The sequence below is a fragment of the Armigeres subalbatus genome, chromosome 2, assembly GCF_024139115.2.
Source record: "Armigeres subalbatus isolate Guangzhou_Male chromosome 2, GZ_Asu_2, whole genome shotgun sequence".
Classification (NCBI taxonomy): Eukaryota; Metazoa; Arthropoda; class Insecta; order Diptera; family Culicidae; genus Armigeres; species Armigeres subalbatus.
Window position 1 is genome coordinate 14402323 of NC_085140.1, and position 22745 is coordinate 14425067.

At 40.0% G+C, this 22745-nt stretch overlaps 1 protein-coding gene across 12 annotated transcripts in view; it reads left to right on the forward strand.

Annotated features, from left to right (window-relative positions):
- Positions 1-22745, forward strand: part of LOC134217853 (ubiquitin carboxyl-terminal hydrolase 36) — a 37054-nt gene that overhangs the window by 13044 nt on the left and 1265 nt on the right. For 7 of the 12 annotated variants that reach the window (XM_062696674.1, XM_062696672.1, XM_062696673.1 and 4 more), the window contains exons 3-4: positions 20313-20570; positions 20913-22605. In XM_062696674.1, coding sequence (XP_062552658.1) covers positions 20313-20570; positions 20913-22605 — 1951 coding nt within the window. Of the gene's footprint in view, positions 1-3517; positions 3776-9783; positions 10443-20102; positions 20241-20312; positions 20571-20912; positions 22606-22745 lie in introns of those variants that run through there. The other 5 variants (XM_062696680.1, XM_062696679.1, XM_062696681.1 and 2 more) reach the window with 5 other exon arrangements.

Consider the following 22745-nt stretch of genomic DNA (forward strand, 5'->3'; position numbering starts at 1 on the left):
AAACCAACAAAGCTGAACCGAGAAAAATGAAGTTCAAATTTTCTAAGACTAATTCTCGCGTAACATATGATTACGGCTTATAAACCAAAACCATGATTTTTGATTTTCTAGCATAAACGATTGCTTTGTAAATGATTCTACATCCTAGATAACACTCCGTACTTGATATCTCTTAAGAATTACATTTATTGCTATTTTGAGTGAACGGCTCATGAACCATTTGCACCGTAGTGGTTTTAAGTCCTTTGTTGGCGCCCTTTACTACCATGCGGAATGTTTGCTTTGGTTTTTAGGCCGTTCACTTTATATTGTTTATTTAGAAAAACTAGCTTCAAGTTATTTTAAAACGTATATTCGTGCTCGGTTTTCAATATATCACATAGCAGAACTGCTCTGGCTATCAAATCCGATGATGTACCTAGCTTTGAGCAAACGGCTTAAAAACCAGACGTGCTGCCGGTAATGCGAGTAAACGGCGCGATTTTTGTTTTAGCTGAAATTTTGTAGATTTCAAATGGTTTTTCAATTAATCTTAATCTGCTGTTATAATATAACCATTTACGTATAGCATTGATGTGGTTTTGGCAATGAAATGAGTTTCTACTTCAATAAATGAATTAAATTAGTCCTAGAAAACTTGAACCTCATTTTCCTTGGTTCAGCAATGTTGGTTTTTCGGCCCTAATCATATGTTGCTCGAGAATTTAATTCATTTATTGAAGTAGAAACTCATTTCATTGCCAAAACTATGTCAATACTATACGTAAATGATTATATTATAACAGCAGATCAAGATTAATTGAAAAACCATTCGAAATCTACAAAATTTCTGCAAAAACAAAAATCGCGCCGTTTACTCGCATCACCGGCAACACGTCTGGTTTTTAAGCCGTTTGCTCAAAGCTACTAACACCATCGGATTTGTATAGATTTGTTAGCCAGATCAGTTCTGCTATGCGATATATCGAAAACCTAGTAAGAATATAGATTTTAAAATAACTTGGAGCTAGTTTTTCTAAATAAACAATATAAAGTGAATGGCCTAAAAACCAAAGAAAACATTCCGCATGGTAGTCAAGGGCGCCAACAAAGGACTTAAAAACCACTATGGTGCAAATGGTTCATGAGACGTTCACTCAAAATAGCAATTAATGTGTTTCTTACGAGATATCAAGTACGGAGTTTTAAACTAGCATGAAGAATAATTTACAAAGCAATCGTTCATGCAAGAAAATCAAAAATCATGGTTTTGGTTTATAAGCCGTAATCATATGTTACGCGAGATATGATTAAAAAGGGGTTATAATTTAAAATCCACAAGACATGCACACGTTGACCGCATCCGACGCTGTCGTCGCTAAGGGCGATGCGGAGCGCGTCCAAGCACTCGTAAAGCAGACTATAAGCAAAAAGAATTACTTTGTCTTGGACGCACGCACACGCTTAAGTATGTTATTGGCCTAAGAGGAAGATTGACATAAAAAAGAAAATCAAACATAATTTGCATCAATATTTACTTTAATGTTTCGGCTTCACACGTTCAGTCTTTTTCATCGATATTTAGAGTATTATCCATTTTTTCGAATATTTTGCTAAAGTAAAGTGAAGTAAATTTTAATTTGTTATTTTTGGACACATAAATCTGTAAGAGATGCCACTATTCCAACATGCAGCTGTAGTGGTGAAACCCCTATTCGAGTCGCACACGTTTTAGGTGAATCACGTGTGTGTATGTATGAAGTGTCCAATGTGATTCCTACTAACTACCGTATGCTAAGAAGAAGCCGATACACGGTACTAATGATTATGATAATTTTTTATACTAATCCGTAAAGCCTTTGAGAATAAAATCCTGTTGACAATGTTATTGTTTATTGTCAATAAGCAGCTCTCCATTCCAATAAGAAAATACAGATCGGTTGTAAAGAAAAAGAGGCAATATTATCACAACCACCCATCAGTGAGTGGACACAAGAACATTTTTGCACGTGAGAGAAACGGAAACCCATCGCCCTCGCTCGCTCACACCAACAGATTCTTGAACGAATAACTTGCGACTTGTGTGTCCCTTCCGCTTTTCAAACACCTTTCTCAGTCTCAGGGCTGTTACAGTTATAACACTTTTCTGAAAGGTTGCGAGTAAAATAATCACTTTGCATATTCCAATCTCTGTAGTATGCATAGCGTAAAATGCCCAATAGTGGACCCCCTAGTAGCGAAATTTTGTATTTTTTGTCATAAGGAGTAGAAATTTTCAACATATTAATTCTGCTTGACATCTAATACCAAGTTCTGCATCTCCTCTTCACGATACATACATAAAACACTCAAATATACGACGTGATTCGTTGAAATTAACATTTTAAAGTCTGATTGAATTCGCCCTATAGTAGACCCCCTGGGGGTCCATAATAGGAATTTGCTCCCCTATAGTCGACACTTCATTTGATTTTTATGCTCCCTTTCTAGACGTTCTTCTTCCCTATTATGGACCCCCCAAAATATTCCTATAATGGACACTCTCGTGTTTATTTTTTATAGAATTGTATTGCGCATTTTGCGCCGTGTTCGACTCCCATGCAAAAAATATTGTCCCACCAAAATATGTTCCCACCAGTTTCTCCATATATGGATGACGTCTCCACTACAAGAAAGAGCTTTTTGGGGTGTGAAATAAGGTGCAAGAATGATGTTTTGGATTGTGCTTTCGCTAATTTCTATACAATTGGACGTGTGAGCATTTGTTTTGGTACTTCGACAAATTTGCACGGTAGTCTATTCTTCGGTGAGAAAAGCAATAAAAAATCATTTATTTTTACTTTCCATAGCATTTCCAATGCATATAATCAAATCATAGGACTGTAAGGTAGGTTCTCCCGATGGAATTTCATACAGCAAAATGTTTACATTGTGCTGTAATAATGCAAAAATGGCTGGAGGGTCCACTATTGGGCACTTTACCCTACATGCGTATCTCAAATTCGATAACAAATCAAGACAAAATTTTCAAAACGACTTATCTGCTTTTGTAAGTTAGCGGAAACCTTCACCCACCTGTTGGTGGTGTTGGTTTGCGTGGGAGAGCTATCAGATTCGACAAATCGTCGTTTGAATCTTTGTTTTACAAAAGCAGATAAGTCGTTTTGAAAATTTTGTTGAATTTTGGCTTGAATTTTATGGTCAGGTTCTAGTTAGTATTTTGAGGATGCTAATCATATACCCAGTCAAGCGAAGCACACATTCACAAAAAAATATACATTTTTTAGACATTCAATATTTTGTCATAGAATATCAAAAGGGTAAAAATATGAAGTTTAAAATTATGTTCATATTTGATTCTATAAACATCCGCATTTTTGACTTATTTGAGTTGAAGTCAGCAACAGCCCTGCTGTCACTTTACCGATGTAGTTTTTTCTTCTTTTCCTTCTTCTCCTGCATTCGGCTAATGTGGTGGATTCTCGTCGTCGTTGTCGGCTTGGAAGCGGCTGACGAGCGAGGTTTACTTGACGACAGTCTTGTTCGTGTGCGGCGCGCGGTTTGTCACGGTTCGATTCTTTTCCCCCGTGTTGTAAATATCGCATTTTAGCGCAATTTTCGTGATTTAAATCAATGTTTTGGCGGAACATCTTCTGATCAAGTGACGGTCGATTACTTATTGCCAACGAAATCGTAGAAAGCAAGGCAAAGAACGAAAGTGACCCAATTATTAGTTTTCCTCGTTGCATTCGGCGGTGGTCCTATAAGAATTTTTGGTGGTGTGTGTTTTCGGTGGGTTTGCATGACGAGAAACGGAAAGATCAGAACAAAAATAAATCCGAGCACTGCCTCTCTGCCACTCTGTGTGTGGATACGACGGAGACGCGCCGGGCCGAGAACAAAACCAACGATCGACAAAACTTTTGACAGCTCGGTGAACACTGATGGTGGTGCAGGTCGTGCAGGTGGTTTCAGTTTCATGCGTGCGCGGGGTACCGGACAGTGAACAGTTGATGCCGTGGTGAATACGAAATTCACCTCATTGCATTGGTTTCGATTTGCATTTCCAAGTGCCGAATAACCAACTTCTTATCGTATGAGACTGCAGTAATTGAATTATCAATCATTGTTTCAGCATAATGAATCAATGCACTAGTTTAAACTTATGCGATTGATCACGTATTATTACAAGATGTACAATTTTTATCACTGTTAAACATTACTACCTACTAAGAAAAGAACTGATAAGAGAAGCTCTTATCAGCTGGATAAGCAATAATGCATGGAATTTGTAGAGGAACCAACATTATGAGAAAAATAATTGATAGCTGTTTGTGATGGAAGATGGAACCAACAAAACAGACAACTTCAGGCCAACATTCCAAAAGGGCATAACAGCTAAACCTTTCTGTTTTTGTCCTTACATGTATGCTCATATAATACTATAAATATAGGATTCAAAAAAACTGTAATGATTGTATTGTGTCTGTTACGCTCTCTTCAAATGTTGGTCTAGAACTGATAAATGCTTTTGATGCTGAGCTGCTAAAGGTTTTAAGCAAAGAACTGTGGCGCAACATGTTGTTAATCCACAATAACAAAGGGAAACGATAATGAGACCGAATCGTCTATATGCTAATACATATGTCAACTATGCTGCCGCCGTAGGCATAACAATACCATATTGATATGAAATCTATAACATATGTTTTATCCAATCTGTTGCATTATTGATTATAATCTATAATCCATAATGCAACAGATTGGATAAAACATATGTAACTATTTTTTTGTTAAATATCTTGGCTGTGCATATGCACAGCATATGTTTCGAAATGGACAAATTGATATGAAATTTGCGAAAAAGAATCCACATGTCTTGGAGGGACTCAGAACCCTCAACCTCCTACTCTCTAGAATAGGCGTGATAACCCCTACACAACAAGACCACTTAAAGGTCACGTTTGCGGAAAAGCCATCAGAATCCAGTACCAACCTCCACCGCAGTTAGCTCTCTTTTTGCAAATTGAATATCTTTCGGATGTGATTTGCCCAATCTCCACATTTGCTTTACTGTTGTATATCCACAGCCAAGCAGTGCATTGTTTATTAAACGAGAGGATCGCACTCCATGCCCCCCAGCAACGGACTGGGCGGGACGGTATAGAATGCGAATTCAATCGCACTCTGCTGTGCCAAAGGCTTGCTTGGCTAAAGCATTTGATGAGTGCGATCCTCTCGTTTAATAAACAATGTGCACTCGCTTGGCTGTGGATATACAACAGTAAAGCAAATGTGGAGATTGGGCAAATCAAGCATCCGAAAGATATTCAATTTGCAAAAAAGAGAGCTAACTGCGGTGGAGGTTGGTACCGGATTCTGATGGCTTTTCCGCAAACGTGACCTTTAATGGTCTTGTTGTGTAGGGGTTATCACGCCTATCTAGAGAGTAGGAGGTTGAGGGTTCGAGTCCCTCCAAGACACGTGGATTCTTTTTCGCAAATTTCATATCAATTTGTCCATTTCGAAACATATGCTGTGCATATGCACAGCCAAGATATTTAACAAAAAAATGGTTTTCGGACGGCCGAGTTGCCGAATAATATGCAATTAATTGTAATCAAGTGTCGGTCTTTCACCGTCATTAGTCGTCTGAGTACACGCGACCGTTTACGTAAAGGCAATCAAACTCATCAAATGCTTTAGCCAAGCAAGCCTTTGGCACAGCAGAGTGCGATTGAATTCGCATTCTATACCGTCCGCCCAGTCCGTTGCTGGGGGGCATGGAGTGCGATCCTCTCGTTTAATAAACAATGTGCACTCGCTTGGCTGTGGATATACAACAGTAAAGCAAATGTGGAGATTGGGCAAATCAAGCATCCGAAAGATATTCAATTTGCAAAAAAGAGAGCTAACCGCGGTGGAGGTTGGTACTCGGATTCTGATGGCTTTTCCGCAAACGTGACCTTTAAGTGGTCTTGTTGTGTAGGGGTTATCACGCCTATCTAGAGAGTAGGAGGTTGAGGGTTCGAGTCCCTCCAAGACACGTGGATTCTTTTTCGCAAATTTCATATCAATTTGTCCATTTCGAAACATATGCTGTGCATATGCACAGCCAAGATATTTAACAAAAAAATGGTTTTCGTACGGCCGAGTTGCCGAATAATATGCAATTAATTGCATATGTAACTAACCGAACATAGTCATCGATATGGGTATCGAACGAATCTCGGTAAACCAGTGAATACTTAAATGCAGCATGATTGAACTTTATTTAACATGAAATACACATAATCTGTTGTTAAAACAATTTTAAAAAAATGCAGTTTCTTCCTATACACACCGCTCCCTCTAATATGTGATGTTGTTGCGATGGATGGGCTTATGCCATTAGCAATGCGATGACAACCAAAGACATATCCTGTCGTGGTGGTATCACATGTAGATTATGTTCGTTTGGTGCCGCGTTATATACACACCTAATTTTTCTTACCGGGATCTCAGAAAAATGCTGAACTTTTGCCGAGATTTCTGTCAAAGTTGTTGAAAATCAGCAAATAATTTGCTAAATATCAGCCAACAAACGTCATTTTTGCCGGGATATCTGTTTTTCATTTTGCCTGCGGACGGCTGTGCGGCTTTTTGTCGAGCTGCAGAAATAAAAATTATGTGTGTATAATCTGGCAATGACGCACGGAATCTACTCATGTGATTCAACGGACATTGTGTCCTGGAGCCAGCGGCCTTTTGCATCGGTGATATCTTGCGAGCGAAATCAGCAAAGATAGTCTGAACTAAAAAACCCACAGTACAGATCATCGAATGATTAGTCGTCAACCATCCGACGCTGTAGTTTACAGAAGAATAACTTGCCCATATCAACAAGGGACTAGGAGATGCGATAACACAGAAATCAGACGTGGAACAGATCATCGTGGGTATGGCCAACAATTTTCCGACACATAGAGTAATAGAATCAAAATACAGCGAGGAACATCGTAACAGACGCTATAAAAGAAGCACAGCACGGGGCAACGAACCATGATGAGAGGACTATTCTAAAGGAGCTGAAAGAGAAACCAGTCTGCTACATAAAAGCGGACAAGGGCAACGCAGTAGTCATAATAATTGATGAAGAGGACTACGACGAACAGATGACACCGAAAATCAACAATACAGGCATTTGAGAGTGGATCCACTAGCAGGATTAATAAGACTAATGGAGAAAACGATAAAGGACTGTAAGGCCATCATCGGAGATGCTACAGTAAACCGGATGCTTTCAAGGATGGAAGGATTTCCAAAGATCCATAAACCCGGGAAGGAGGAGAGGATGCAACAGATAGTTTCATCAGTGGGTTCCCCTACTTAAAACCTGAGGCCACATTGCGCATCTCCTTTCGATATCTCTTTCGTATGACAGTTTGGATGGTTTGCTCGTTTCGAGTCGAGGTGCGCAATGCCACCCCTAGTTAAAGGGTTCCAAAATATGCCAAAACCATTCCCATCAGATCAGTTATAAGCACCTAGGAGTTCGCCAGAAACTGTGGACATGATGACAAGCGTTCCAGTGAAAGATGCTCTGAATCTTCTTGAGGATTAGCTGCAAGGTTTCTAAGCCAAGTTACCATTTTTGCATTTGTATATCATGAGGCCAACACGAACACGATGGTACTTTTATGCCCAGGGAAGTCGAGGAAATTGTGTAGACCGGACCGGGAATCGAAACCAGCCACCATCAACATGATCTTGATTTGCAGCTGCACATCTCACCCCTTGGCTAAAGGGGACCCCTGTGCGAACTAGGGCACATTTGAAGTTGTTCTACAGGATCAAGGAGTACTATCCGATAAATGGTGAAGACACGTCGACGATATTTTCAGCATCATCAATCGAAAGAATCTATAAAAGATTTGAAAGCGATGATCAACGTACATAAGAACAGCAAATTTAACCGTGTGAAGGAATTAAAGGAAAGTAAATTACCTTACTTGGATCTACTGTTCATCAGAGAGACATCAAGCATCGAAATCTACAGGAAGCCCACGAATGCCATGAGATTCATATGATTCATATGAATAGGAAACCCAACAAATATGGGATAGATATGCGATTCACGGCAGTATACATCAAACCACTAGAATTAACATAAAATGGCAGCATTTCATCACATTATCCACAGGATGCAGACGATACCCCTGAGCAAAGAAGTAAATAAACGAAGAAACTACAACACATTTTGGAAACAACGAAGATCAATGGATGTCAGGAGAGGACTATACGAGCAATCATCTACTAGAAGGAAAGCACCTTCCGCCGAAACGGAGTAACAACACTGACACCGATCGATAAGAGGGGTATAGGTAAATAAGGTAACTAAATAAGATAAGATTAGGTATCTATAGTAGTATAATAGTGTAAACTGCGATTGTTTTACTCAAGTCGAGTCAAGTACGAGACACTGAAAACTGCTTTACAGTTAAGGTACGAAATACGTATCGGTAATTTTAGTGGTGGAATTAAATATTACTCGTCTTATGGCAAGTGACCAACATAATCTGCATCAAGTATAGACTTGGTTGATGAACGAAAGTTGGGTAGAGAGATAAGGTGTGCAATGTTGCCTAAATTCGATGGATACAGGGAATTGCCTGATATCTCATCTTTATTGGCTGGTTATGGAACCTTGCAAGGGCAGCTGTTGTATAATTGGTAATACGTCCGTGTATTTAATGGTATAGTGTGGGTTCAAGTCCCGAATCTTTTTTTACAATATCTCATAAAAACACCTTAAAGTGACAAACTTAACTATGTGTATAAAAACCTAACATCTTTTCCAAAAAAAGAAAAAAATCTGACTTCCCTCACAAGTCATTAATCAGAAAAAAATGTAAACATAACTTTACATTTAAATAATTTGCAAATTTTACATTTTAATTCTTCGCAAAACATTTTAACATACGGAAAAACGATTATGCGAAAGGAAAAAGGAAAGTAAAATTTCCGTTCGGGTCTAGTCTTGATAATTTAAGCTGCCAGGTAGCTCCAGCTGGAAACAAAAAAAAAGATGATACATTGTATGCATTTTGCAAATAATTCAAGAATTGAGATAAAGCTTATAGCATCGCGATGAGCACCAGTAGTGTGCCAAACAGGTTATGGTCATAAACAGCTGGATGCATAACACAATGAAGCAGCGAGCATCTTCAGCTTTGATCTACAGAAGTATTTGCTCAGCTCTCACCTCATAACGAGCTGCAAACTTAAGAATGTTTGCAACCTACCCACTTATGAGAGAAAATTCTCTCTTAGGTAGATATCGAGCTCGAGAGATCGAATCCTGTGGCATGCGGATACGGAGGTTGACAAAGCTGCCATAAAACGAAATAATAAAAGAACAGCTAAGTTGTTAAAATCTAACAAAATTTTAAATTGCAATAGTCACACTTAACCACTGATCCGAAAGACCACTGCCCATTAAAAAGTTAGCGTCACGGAATAGCTGATCAGTTTAAATTACTTCCAAATAACAAATATCAAAAATCAGCTACAGTTAATGTTTAAGTACCGTGTATCGAGCAATAGTTTCGAATGATGCAATGCAAGTATTCAGAAAGTATAACAGAAAAAATATTCCATTGTATTATATGTATTCGATATGATTTATATAGATACATGAGTTGAAGATTTGAAAGATCTGCATTATGCATCAAGCTTCAAGATATTGTAAGAAATTCATTTGACACTTGCATTTTCAATCAAGCTATTCTCACTTACATAAAAGTACGATAAAATTTTACCCCTATATAGGTTCAAGGAAGAAAGTGAAATTACATTCATCGACCGCTGTCCGTCGTCGTGTTCGCTGTCCGCCAATAAACTATAGAAATAAAAACATATACGAACACATTCATGTGCCGGCGCCGATACGGAAAGAGCAATTATTTTCCCTCACGCCGCGATGGTAATAATCGCCGTTAGATTCGGCGCTGATACTCACGTGCAGCCATCGCCGTTGGCCGACAAACACATCACCTAGTAGTGCGAGGCTTCTTCGGTCGTCAGACCAACCGTCATCGCACCGTGCCAGCTATGACCTTCCGGGTGCTATCGATTATTTTTCTTTCGATTTGTTTGTTACGCGATGATTTCCAACTCGAGAACCGCTACCCGGCGGCCATCAAGGGCTCGAACTCGGAAAGTGGTCGCCCAGAAACAACGATTTCAGCGGGGCAACCCCTTCGTGCTGACCGTTCCGCCGACAGTCATGTTGGTGGTGCGGCTCGTTAAGCGGAGGTTCCTGTTGCTGTATCGGTTCATATTGCGGTTTGTTTTGCTCGTTGGGAGCCTTTTCGGGGGAATCAGTTCGGTTGGAAGAATTGTTGATTTGGCGGAGGGTAGGACGATTAGTAACTTATACGAATCAGCATGCGAGCCAGTGATAGATGCCGATGATATGAATGGTAAGTAATTATGATAATTATTGATACTTGTTTGGGCTTATAGAACATCGTAACAAAACTACGTACTCGATAATATGGATATGAAGTTTTATTTTTTTTTTAAATATCCAAAAATATCATCTTCAAATTGTTGTTTGAATATAAATACATATTGAAGAAATGAATCAATCGAAGGAATCGGTGAAACAGAGACGTTGTAAAATCCGAAATGTAAAATCCGAGACCTCATTGCATGACAAGCCTTCAAGCTAACCAAATGTTTTTAATCATAGCTCTTTAATAAACCTCGTTACTTTGTTCTGTTGAAGACCATCTGTTCCATTCTTTGTCAAACCATACCAGAACCTCCTTTAGGTTATGGGCTCGTCAATGAAAGAAGGATCTGGTATCCCACAGCTGACTGGACCAAATTATGAAAATTGGAAGTTCCGAGTCAAGCTTTATCTGGATGCGGCGGAGGTCTCGTCAGTGTTGAAGGAAGAAAATGCGGCTGTTACTGATAAAGCTAGGCCAAAATGGGATAAGCTGGACAGAAAGGCAAAGTCGCTGTTGGTGGGATTCATTTCGGACGAATGCTTAGAAGTCCGTGAGAAAGTCCGTGAGAAAGAATCAGCTTGGAGCATGTGGAAGGCCCTAGAAGAAACATTCGCCAAACGTTCTGTGACCAGTCAAACTCTTTTGAAAAAGCAGCTTACAAAATTGCGAATGAAGGAGGGATCATCTATGCGTAGCCATTTCGTGGTGTTCGATGACATAGTCCGGCAACTGAAGTCTGCAGGTGCCAAGCTGGAAGAAAATGACTTAGTTTCGCAGCTATTTCTAACACTACCGGATAGCTATGATCCTTTGGTAACAGCGCTCGAGAACCTGGACGAAAAGACCCTGGAAACAGTGAAGCAGCAGCTGCTAGCTGAGGAGTCCAAGAGAGTGTTTTCGAAAATCGAAAGGCAGTTGCTTTCATGGGAAGATCCGGAACGAAGGCACCTAGTGGCATCTTGTTTTGTGTGGACTCAGGATGTAGAGACCACCTCGTTAATAAAGAAAATTATCTGAAGTCATCACAAAATCTGAAGAATCCGTTCGTGGTCGAAGTCGCAAAAGAAGGTGTATCTATGATCGACAAATCAGTCGGAGAGCTGACAGGATTGTCAAACACGAATGTTGAATTCCGTATGAAGGACGTAATATTCATTCCAGAGCTGAGGGAAAATTTGCTTTCGGTAAAGAAACTTTCTCAAGCTGGAATTGGTGTGGCTTACTTAAAAGGTAACTTGTATCAATTGGATCTGGAAGTAGCCTATGTTGGTCAAGCTAACATCAGCACGATGGATGCAAGCTGGTTGTGGCATCGTCGCTTGGGACATGCTTGTCAACAAGCGATGGAAAATATTGTCAAGCATGAAATGGTTACCGGTTTCATAGATACAGTATGTCGTATTGGATTCTGTGATACGTGTGTGATGGGGAAGCAGTGTCGTGAACCGTTCGATGACACCCGAGAGAAAGCCACGCGTTCATTAGAGCGTATACATTCTGACGTGTGTGAGCCGATTGATCCACCGACCTGGGACAGATTTTCGTTTCGTTCATTGATGATTGGACACATTTTGCAATTATCTATCCTATCAAGCGTAAGTGTGAAGTCTTTCATTGTTTCAAACAATATGAAGCAATGGCTACCACCCACTGGCAAACGAAGATTAGTAAACTGACAGTTGATCAAGGCCAGGAATATTTCTCTAATGAGCAAAAACCGTATTATCAAGACAGAGGCATTCAAGTTCAATCGACAGCAGCAGAATGGCGTTGCTGAGCGATTCAACAAAACCCTGGTTGAAAAAGTTAGATCAATGCTTATTGATTCCAAGATGCCAAAGCGAATGTGGTCAGAAGCGGCCTTGGCGGCGACGTATCCTCAATCGGTCTCCTACAAGTGCACTAGACCGAAACATTACCCCAGTAGAGCAGTGGACAAATACTAAGCCAGACCTCAGCAAACTTAGAATTTTCGGATGCAAGGCCATGGCTTGGATCCCTAACCAACTACGAAAGAAATTGGATCCAAAGAGCCGTGAAACCGTTATGATTGGGTACACACCCAATTGCTATCGCTTGTGGGATAGATCGTCAAAGAAGATTGTCGTAGCAAGAGATGTGAAATTTGATGAACAAAATTTTCCATATGCTAGTGATGATGTTGATAGACAACTGTGAATAATTCCCTTAGTCTATGAGCCAGAGGGGGAACAATTAAGTACCATAGCTGAACCCCAAAATATATAAAATACAACCAGACAAGATTTAAATATTGAATCTGAAGATGATGAAATTTATGAAGAAATACTTGATGAACCAAACCCTGGCGCGCTCCCTTCGCATGAAAGACGTGAAGACTGTTTAGAGTCAAATACGCAAGAGCGCAAGCTCCCAGGTAAGCTATTATATTTTTTCACTGGAGACAGTGCATCCGCTGCTGCTGATTATTCCAAACCTACAGATTCGCCATCTACGTACAACGAGATTCATCAACGTGACGACAGAGATGCTTGGATGGTAGCTATTGGTGACGAACTACAGTCTATGGAAGTTAACAAGGTATGGAAAATCGTTCCATGTCCGACTGGTGTGAAACTATTGCAATCAAAATGGATTTTTTGCATAAAAGAAGATACCGATGGTAATGTTCTTCGGCATAAAGCAAGACTGGTCTTGAAGGGATTTTTCCAGAAACCAGGTATTGACTACCATGAGACGTACGCGCCGGTAGCTAAATTAACAACAATCCGGGTCGTACTGGCTGTGGCTTTGCAAAAGGGATACATTATTCACCAAATGGATATCAAAACGGCTTTTCTACACGGAGAACTCAAAGAAGACATCTTTATGGCGATTTCTGATGGTGTAAAAGCAGCTCCTGGAATGGTATGCAAACTTGAAAAATCACTATACGAGAGTCCGCGATGCTGGAGGCTCAATGAAGTACTACTGAAACTTGGTTTCAAGAGATCATGATTATTGTGTGTACACCACACCCGAATCAACGAGAGGGGGAACGATGTGATCTATGTAATTCTTTACGTTGATGATCTGTTAATCATTAGAGAGAAAATCAAGACAATCGAGGATGTTAAACATAAGCTATCAAAATATTTCAAAATGACTGATTGCGGTGAAGCTAAATATTTCCTTGGAATGAAAATTCTGTATGACCGAAAACAAGGAAGTTTGGAATTATCACAAGACTCAAGTATTAGAAAAATTCTGAAGACATTTTGCATGGAAGATTGTAACCCGGCCAAAACTCCAATGGAAAAGGGGCTGCATCTTTGCCAAGGGACGATGGAAGGAATTGAAGCATCGTACCGAGAATTACTGGGCAGTTTGATGTACGTTATGATGGCTACACGGCCGGACATTTGTTTTCCAGTTGGATACCTAGGACGTTTTCAGCAGCAGCCGTCTTCTTAACACTGGACCGCCCTGAAAAGGGTGGTACGTTACCTGAAAGGAACTGAAAAGACTTCTCTGAAGTTTACTCGCAATACTCAAATGGAAGCAATAAAAGGATATGCCGATGCTGATTGGGCAACTGATCAACAAGATCAAAAATCTGTGAGAGCTATTCCAGGTGGGGCTACCCCAAATGGCATAATTCCATTTGGCATAATGTCGTTTGGCATAAGTCCGTTTGGCATAATGCCATTTGGCATAACGAGTTGAATAGCCAGAGGCCATTTGGCATAAAGACCATTTGGCATAACGACCGTTTGGCATAATAAAGAAAAATAGTCATAATGATTTTAGGGCCATTTGGCATAACGACCATTTGGCATAAATATTAAAATAATTATAAAAACTCTAGGAAAAAGCTCAATTTACATCTGTATTATTGTCTTTTTCTGGGCATATGCGTATTTTAAGGAGTGATTTACTTTTTCTCCTAACGGGTGGCAACCAAAAAATGGCATTGAAAATGGCTCGGGATAAAAATTCTAAGAAGTACAGTTTAACCTGATATATGCAGGACTGGTAGCGAGTCACTTTTTAGTGACTTGGTCACTATTTTGAGCCAAGTCACTAAAAAGTCACTATTTGCATCCAAAAGTCACTAAAGTCACTATTTTTCGGAAAATGGTCACTAAAGTCACTATTTTCGCACCGCCGTTTGTGAAAAAAGTTCAAAATAAAAATCATTTGTACCTATCATTATCATCAACCAAATCAAATGTAAATCTGTTAGCAAAATATACAAATTTGAGAAATTGCATCAAGTGTATTGTGGAAATCGCCAGGTTACTTACAATTCATGTGAACTATGATCTTCTTCTCCATGAATAAAGGTTGTTAAAATTAGAAGTGCTGAAGACAAGAGTTGAGGAGTACTGGAACCAGGCTTTTTAACTAAAAACCGATTGTACGTAAATACTCGGGTGGTTCAAAAAATTGATTTTGCTCCACAGCGCTCATCTGATTCTTTACCATGTTCTGATGGTCCTCTGAAAATTTGAGCTCATTTGGATTAAAACTGATTTAGCACAAGCCGTTTCAAGTTTGCATGCAAATTAGTATGGGGAAATTTATTTTTTCATTATGCTGTTAATGACGATTCCCCATGAAGCGCAGGTTAAAAGAAAACCTACATAGCTAAAAGGAATACTCAAAAGCTTTCACTCAGTGAAAACCGCATCTCAATTAATCGTTCCAATAATTAGTAATCAAATTCAATCTATACCATGGTTTTGTGGAGAAAATTGCATAACTCAACAGGCAACATTGCTGCTCGTGGCGCGAAAGATAGCAGACACAAATTCAGGCTACTATGTTGCACTGCACATTTCAGTGATGCCCTCAAAGAAGTTTAAGGTCACTCCTGACGGAATCCAAGATTAAAAGTGCTCGCGTTTTCGGGGGCACACCACTCGATACGGAAGCAACGCACAACTGTCATTTTCATTATTTCACGCATGCTGCGACGCAGCAAAGCTAAATTAACAAAAATGACAGTTGTGCACCGCCTCTGAATCGAGTGGTGTGCCCCCGAAAATGCGAGCACTTTTAATCTTGGATTCCGTCAGGAGTGACCTTAACGATCATGACTAAAGTGACAACAACGTCGAGCGAGGTTTTTCTACGCCAGGGAGAATAATTAATCGTTTATGATTGTGAAATCCGTCTTGTGATCCTTCATGATTCAATAATAGTCTCGAAAACAAAAATTGAAAAGCAAGATATGTCAGAATTAATTCTGCATTGAGGAAACTGATCGCAAGAATTTTAATCAAACCCTTTATTGAAGCTTACCACAAGAAATCGTCATAAATTTCGAAGGGCCGTCTAATGAAAAATGTTTTGTGCAATGTGCGGCAGAGTGGGTTCGAACCATGGACGTCGGGATCGAGAGGCCTGTATGCAGACCACACAGCGAAGCTTGGGCATACGTTTAGACAACTCCGTATACAAAGCGCAGGATTGTAACGACTATGCGGATTTTAAGGCTTCGCGCGGATTTAGTTTTGGGTGGAAATTCAATAAATAAGAAGCGTAGGGTTTTGTTTTCGATAACGAAATGTTGTTGAGAAGAGGACTTCACGTTTGAAGTCTTTGCTTACCCAATTATTTGGATATTTTCCATTATTGAATGCATTATACTCTTGAGCACTCGTTTAACAAGCATTATAAGGGTAAGAACTTCACTTGTGGTCATTTTTCATCGTTTCTGAATATTCATTTTTTCTCACGTCAAGTTTGACATAATGCCGAGGTATTTCTTAGTTTCTTATTGATTATACAATACGATGGGATTCAGTTCATGGCATTCAGTCTGCTGAATTTTGCTCTGAAAAATTTGATTTTTTTTCTCTTGGAGGAACTTTTACTTTAATTTCTGTAGCGCAAAGAATTGTGTGAAATTCCGCCTTGAATTTGAGAAATAATTTTCGGGTTTTTTTTTAAGGAATTCACCAAATAATATCTACAGGAATTTCCAAAGCGACTTCCACCGGAATTCATGAATAAATCCGCTTGTAATTCAGGAAAAAAAATTTATAACGTAATTCCCGCGGAAATTCCTGAAGGAGAGCAGTAATGTATGTAAAATATTCCACCTTGAATTTATGATAAAAAAGAATTTCCGGAAGCTTTTGTGCTGACATTCGCCATCAGATTTCTGTTAAAATTTTCGTTTGATCTCCTGGAGATTGATTTCACAAGAATTGAAGTATTTTCCGCAAAATTTCTGAAAAAAAAACTTGTTATTAATAAAAATGTAGTTATTAATTATTTAAAATCCCTCCCCTCTGTGAAGATGATTTTTTACGCCTGCTTACTATCCATTTTGCTATCTATTTTGGCGCCTGCTTACTATCCATCTTTGATCTACAGCGAAGCGTCGCACACCACCTGATATTCCAACAATCACTAGTTTTCAATCCACTATGAGTTACACAGCGACAATGCAAAAACAATTCAGCTCACTAACTCTGGTCATTACTTCATACAAAAGTCACTATTTGGTCACTTTTTCTGAATCTGAAAGTCACTATTTGGTCACTTTTTTCGTCATCGTTGGTCACTAAGTCACTATTTTGAACAGCATTTATCGCTACCAGCCCTGTATATGTTATACAAAGAGTTGTAATTAGTCTTCAAACTTAGGCTAATGAATGTTGGCATATGTTCCGTGGTTCGCCGTGCTGCTTCTGAACCTGCTTATGAGTTGCTTCGTGGCTTTGGCATTACAATCACATACATTACACTCATCATACAATAGAGCTGAGTAGACCAAATAATGCTTTAGCAGTTTTCACAACATTTTCACGTTTCAAATGTTCGACCATGTACTTTTGCCATGATCTTTGTTCGCTTGAAAAATTTACGAAGCGCACCGAAGTATTTTTTGTTTCTACGGCATGTTGTGAGCAGTGTTGGAGTGAAAGTGTGTGTGTGACAATTCTTAAAGTCATATGTCTTTTGCCTTATTCCGGGTAAACGCGTACTTTTAAAAAAGGAGTCATCTACTCTTTTGCTGCATCCCGGGCAAATGCGTACTTTGAAAGAAGCAGTCATCTACTCTTTTGGCTTCATCCCGGGCAAATGCGTACTTTTGAAGAAGGAGTCATTTACTCTTGCCTTATTCCGGACAAATGCGTACTTCTAAAGAAGGAGTCATCTACTCTTTTGTCTTATTCCGGGCAAATGCGTACTTTTAAAGAATGGGTCATCTACTAATTTGCCTTATTTCGGGAAAATGCGTACTTTAAAAGAAGTTTTCTACTCTTTTGCATTATTCCGGGCAAATGCGTACTTTTAAAGGAGTCATCTTCTTTTTTGCTTCATCCCGAGCAAATGCATACTCTTTTGCCTTATTCCGGGCAAATACGTACTTTTAAAAAAATGAGTCATCTACTCATTTGCCTTATTTCGGGCAAATGCGTAATTTTAAAGGAATCATCTTCTTTTTTGCTTCATCCCGGGCAAATGCATACTAAAGGAGTCATCTACTCTTTTGTATTATTCCGGTCAAATGTGTACTTTTAAAGAAGGAGTGATCTACTCTATTGCTTCATCCCGGGCAAATGCGTATTTAAAAAAATGAATCATTTACTCTTTTGCCTTATTCCGGGTAAATACAAAGGAGTAATCTACTCTTTTGCTTCATCCCGGGCAAATGCGTACTTTCAAAGAAGGAGTCATCTTCTTTTTTGCTTCATCCTGGGGAAATGCATACTCGCAAACGTAAACAATGCCTTTTCCTGCAAATTTCTCAACAATCAGGACCGCTCCCAGCTAACAACTTCTTGGAACTAGTGGCGCTCCGCGCCTTCTATCAAACAGGAGTGGAAAATATTACCAGAAGTCTTTAATCTTCCTGAAATCAGCAGAAGAAGTTAATGTTTACGTTTGCGACTTTTGCCCTTATGAAACAACAATGTCGACATATTTCTACGATTAACCTTTTTTGTGCAAAATGGTAGTTTTGCTAAACGGCCCGTTATTTTTCGAGGATTATGCCAAATGGTCATTATGCCAAACGGTCGTTATGCCAAATGGCCTCGAGGTACCCAACAAATTATGCCAAATGGTCGTTATGCCAAATGGTCTTTATGCCAAATGGCCTTTAGACATTTAAATCGTTATGCCAAATGGCATTATGCCATATGGGCTTCCCCCATTCCAGGTATTTGGCAATGTTGTTTCCTGGTCAAGCAAGAAGCAGACGACCGTAGCAACATCATCTAGTGAGGCTGAGTATGTGGCACTCGGTTCTGGAGTAGCAGAGGCGCTGTGGCTATCTGGACTTCTTAGAGATCTAGGAATTCAAGACACTAAACCTGTAACAATATTAAGATAACCGCGGTTGCATTGGGATGGCCAAGTACCTTGAAAGCAAACGAGCAACGCATATAGGCTGCAGGAAATATCGAGGTGAAACCAATCGGGACAGAGCTCCAACTTGCTGATATTTTCACCAAAGCACTAGAGGTCGGACGTTTTCGTAATCTATGTCAAATGATCGGAATCCACGATCGAGAGGGGGTGAAGAAATGAATCATTCGAAGGAGAATCGGTGAAACAGAGACGTTATTGACATGTAAAATCCGAGACCTCATTCCATGACAAGCTTTCAAGCTAATCAGTTGTTTTTAATTATAGGTTTTTAATAAACCTCGTTACTTTGTTCTGTTGAAGATTATCTGTTCCATTCTTTGTCAATCCATACTAGAACCTCCTTTACATATTGAAGTTTGGTACCAGTTTGGGCGTTTTGAATCCTGAAGAGACTCATATTCCGAACACTCGATAAAGTCTACTTTACAACCTCGAAAAAAAAAACACCAAAAATAATATGTATGATTTCTCGCTTAACTTTTCAAAAGGACCTAAGTAACATTTTTTTCATGAATTAATTTGAATAGCGCAATCAACAGAACAACATGAAAGCTATTGATTGCAGTATTCAAATTAATTCATGAAAAAAATGTTACTTAGGTCCTTTCGAAAAGTTAAGCGAGATTTGTTTATCGGCTTTATCGGTCAGTTCTACTCCCTCATACTTTGAGTAGAACTGACCGATAAAGCCGATAAACAAATCATTCATCACAATCACGGTCGTAAAATCTGTTTCAATTGTAAAAATAATATGTATGTTTGTCGCGGCTTCGTTTTTACCACCGCGGATTTCATTTTGAAAGTCGCGGATTTCGCAGATTGAAATTTGACAAGTTTGTAACAGCCCTGTAATAATTGTATGTATCCATCATTTCGCGCACGGTAATGGCTTCCGTTTTTTGACACTTGGATGTCTAGAAAAGTGTCAAAAACGGCAACCATTACCACCTGCAAAATGCTGGATACAAACTTCAGACAGCCTACTTACCAATTGGTGGAACTATACCGGTTTTGGCCATGTTCCTCATTTGGCTAATTTCGCTAGTAACACCAAAAATAAAGCAATTCGCGAGGGTTTTATTAGTTCCAACAGGAGATATATATTTCTCACGCTCCTATGCCGCTTTCAACTGATTGATTATTTTGTAAAAAAAAATGTATTTTTCAGGGTTGGCCAAATTAGACACAAATGTGGTCTTCCCCTATGTAATATGTAATTTTAAACAATCATAGAAGGCCGTGATCGTGTAATGTATTATTTATTTTCGGTAGTGTTTGACATTCTTTCTTATTTGGCGCAACTTACCTTTCCAAATGACTCAATTGCTGTGCAATCCTTGCACAAAACATCGTTGATGGATTCACTTTCCAAATCATTCGCTCGTCTAACATGCAACGACACAGCTTCAAGTACCACCAAATTACGGGACCATCATCCAGTAGCATTACTAATTTCGTGTTCTATCTTTCTCTACTTTCCAGATGGCAACAACTCGTCGTCGGCGGCAACCGGGAAGGATCAGCTCCCAGCCCCGAAGAGGGTACTATACCCGCGAGAGAACGTACAGATCGGCTGGAAAGCCACCGGGCACAAGTGGAATACCGGCGCCGGGTTCACCAACGTCGGCAACACTTGCTATCTCAACTCGACGCTGCAGGCGCTGTTCCACGTGCCGGCCATCGCCAACTGGCTCATATCGGACAGTGCCCATCGCGAACGATGCGATGACAACGTGAACGGTATGTTATGTGATGAACGTTATTTTTCTGTGATTTAGAGCTTTGAGTGAATGGCTCAAAAGGAATACTTTTTTCTATTTAAAGCAATGTAGTGGAACAGATCTTATTAAAATATAAAATCTATTAGAACATGTCAAATACGTTATTTTGAATTATGTTATGTAAATAAAATTAAAAATATCGATTCGATCTCAAATTTGCCATAACATTGTTAGTAATATTTTGTTGTGATAATGTGTCAATATTTTTTACAAAATTTCAATCAAAGAACTAAATCAGCTTAAACAAGTTTTCATCCATCAGAAAAAGCAATCATCACCGTTTATCTTATGCTCATTACAGGTCAAGGCTGCATAATCTGTGCCATGGCCAAAACTTTGCTGGCCTCTCAGAGCAACCAAGGCTCCGTCAAACCATACATGGTGGTCTCCAAGCTTCGGTTGGTATGCAAGCATCTTATTCCAGGACGACAGGAAGATGCGCACGAGTTCCTGCGCTACCTGGTGGAAGCCATGGAGAAGTGCTACCTGGCGCGATTTAAGAACAGCAAAGAATTGGACCAGTACAGCAAGGAAACCACACCTCTTAATCAGATCTTGGGCGGATACCTCCGGTCGGAGGTCAAATGCTTGTCCTGTCAACATGTTTCCACAACGTTCCAACATTTCGAGGATCTGCTACTGGATATCAGGAAAGTAAACTCCATCGAGGAGGCTCTCACAACATACTTCGCCAGGGAACGGCTCGAGGAAATGCAATACAAGTGTGAAGCTTGTAAGAAAAAGGTGGCCGCTACAAAACAGTTCTCGTTAGAACGCGCACCCTTTGCATTGTGCATTCAACTTAAGAGGTTTTCTATGATGGGAGGAAAGATCAACAAGCATGTAGAGTTAAAAACTCGTTTGGATTTGACACCTTACTCGTCCAAATCAGCTGTCTCAAGTGGTAAACTAACGTACAAGTTAGTTTCGATGGTGACACACTTGGGCAGCACACAGCACTGTGGACATTACACAGCAATTGGAGGCACTGAGACCGGAACATATTACGTGTTCGATGACAGCTTAGTTAGACCGATTACACTCCAAAACGTCACCAGCACCAATGCGTACATAATTTTCTATGAGCTAGAAAGTGTTCAAAACGGGATTAAGTCTAACGCCAGTAGCACTGCCACGTCGGCATCTTTTGCCAACACATACGGGAGTTCCTCCGGGAAGTATGGGAGTAATTTCGAAGGTGGATCCAATACCGGTGGAGCCTCTTCGCACACGTCACCCCTCCGAGTTCATGGGCCTGGCAGCAACGCTGGCCACAACCCTCTTATCCCGAGCAAGCTGGAAAACAGGTCAAACTTTATTGGCCCAATGTTGCCGCAGCAGACGCAAGAGAAAACCAAAAAGTTGGCTAACGGGATGAGTCACCTGTACGTCAAAGACGAAGGTGAAGCCGTTGTTACATCGTCCAGGGCGTCTCCAATCTCATCGACCACGTCGTCGCTATCCAGTCCTTCACCGGTCAAACAGTCCTGTCCGAATGGACCATCATCCAGTCCTAGTAAATTTGTGAGAAACTCCACAACGTCGAATATGAAAAGCAAATATGGCTCAAGTTCCAACTCCAACGGCTTTGCAAATCCGGTCAGCAATTACAGCAACGGTAGCTTAAAGTCTTCATCATCCTCTGCCGCATCTTCTTCTACTACTTCCTATTCACTACCATCAATGCCTAAACTTTGCAATAGTTCCGCAGCAGCGAAGAACTTCTCTGGGGAAAGTGGTGAGTCTTCATCGACCGCAAAGGGTGCTGGATTCCCTGGGCACTCGAAGAACAGCAATGGTAACGTCCCGAACGGGCATCACAACGGCAACAAATCGGTCAGTCTAGTTCCATACGATGCCGATGATGACGACGACGATGACGAGGAAGAGAATCAGGAGAACCAGAAGAGATTTGTTGGAAGCAAGAAACGCAATGGCCGCAACCACTCAGCGGAAGATGACGATGATGATGATAGTGATGAGGATGTGGAACGGTAAGTCAATTTTGCAATCGAAAATATTAACAAAACTACAATATTTTGCTTGAACACATCTTCCTACCTCTGTGCAATAAATTGAGCTTGTCGATACTTTCTTTTTCACATTTCTTAACTTAGTTCTGATCAAAGTCATA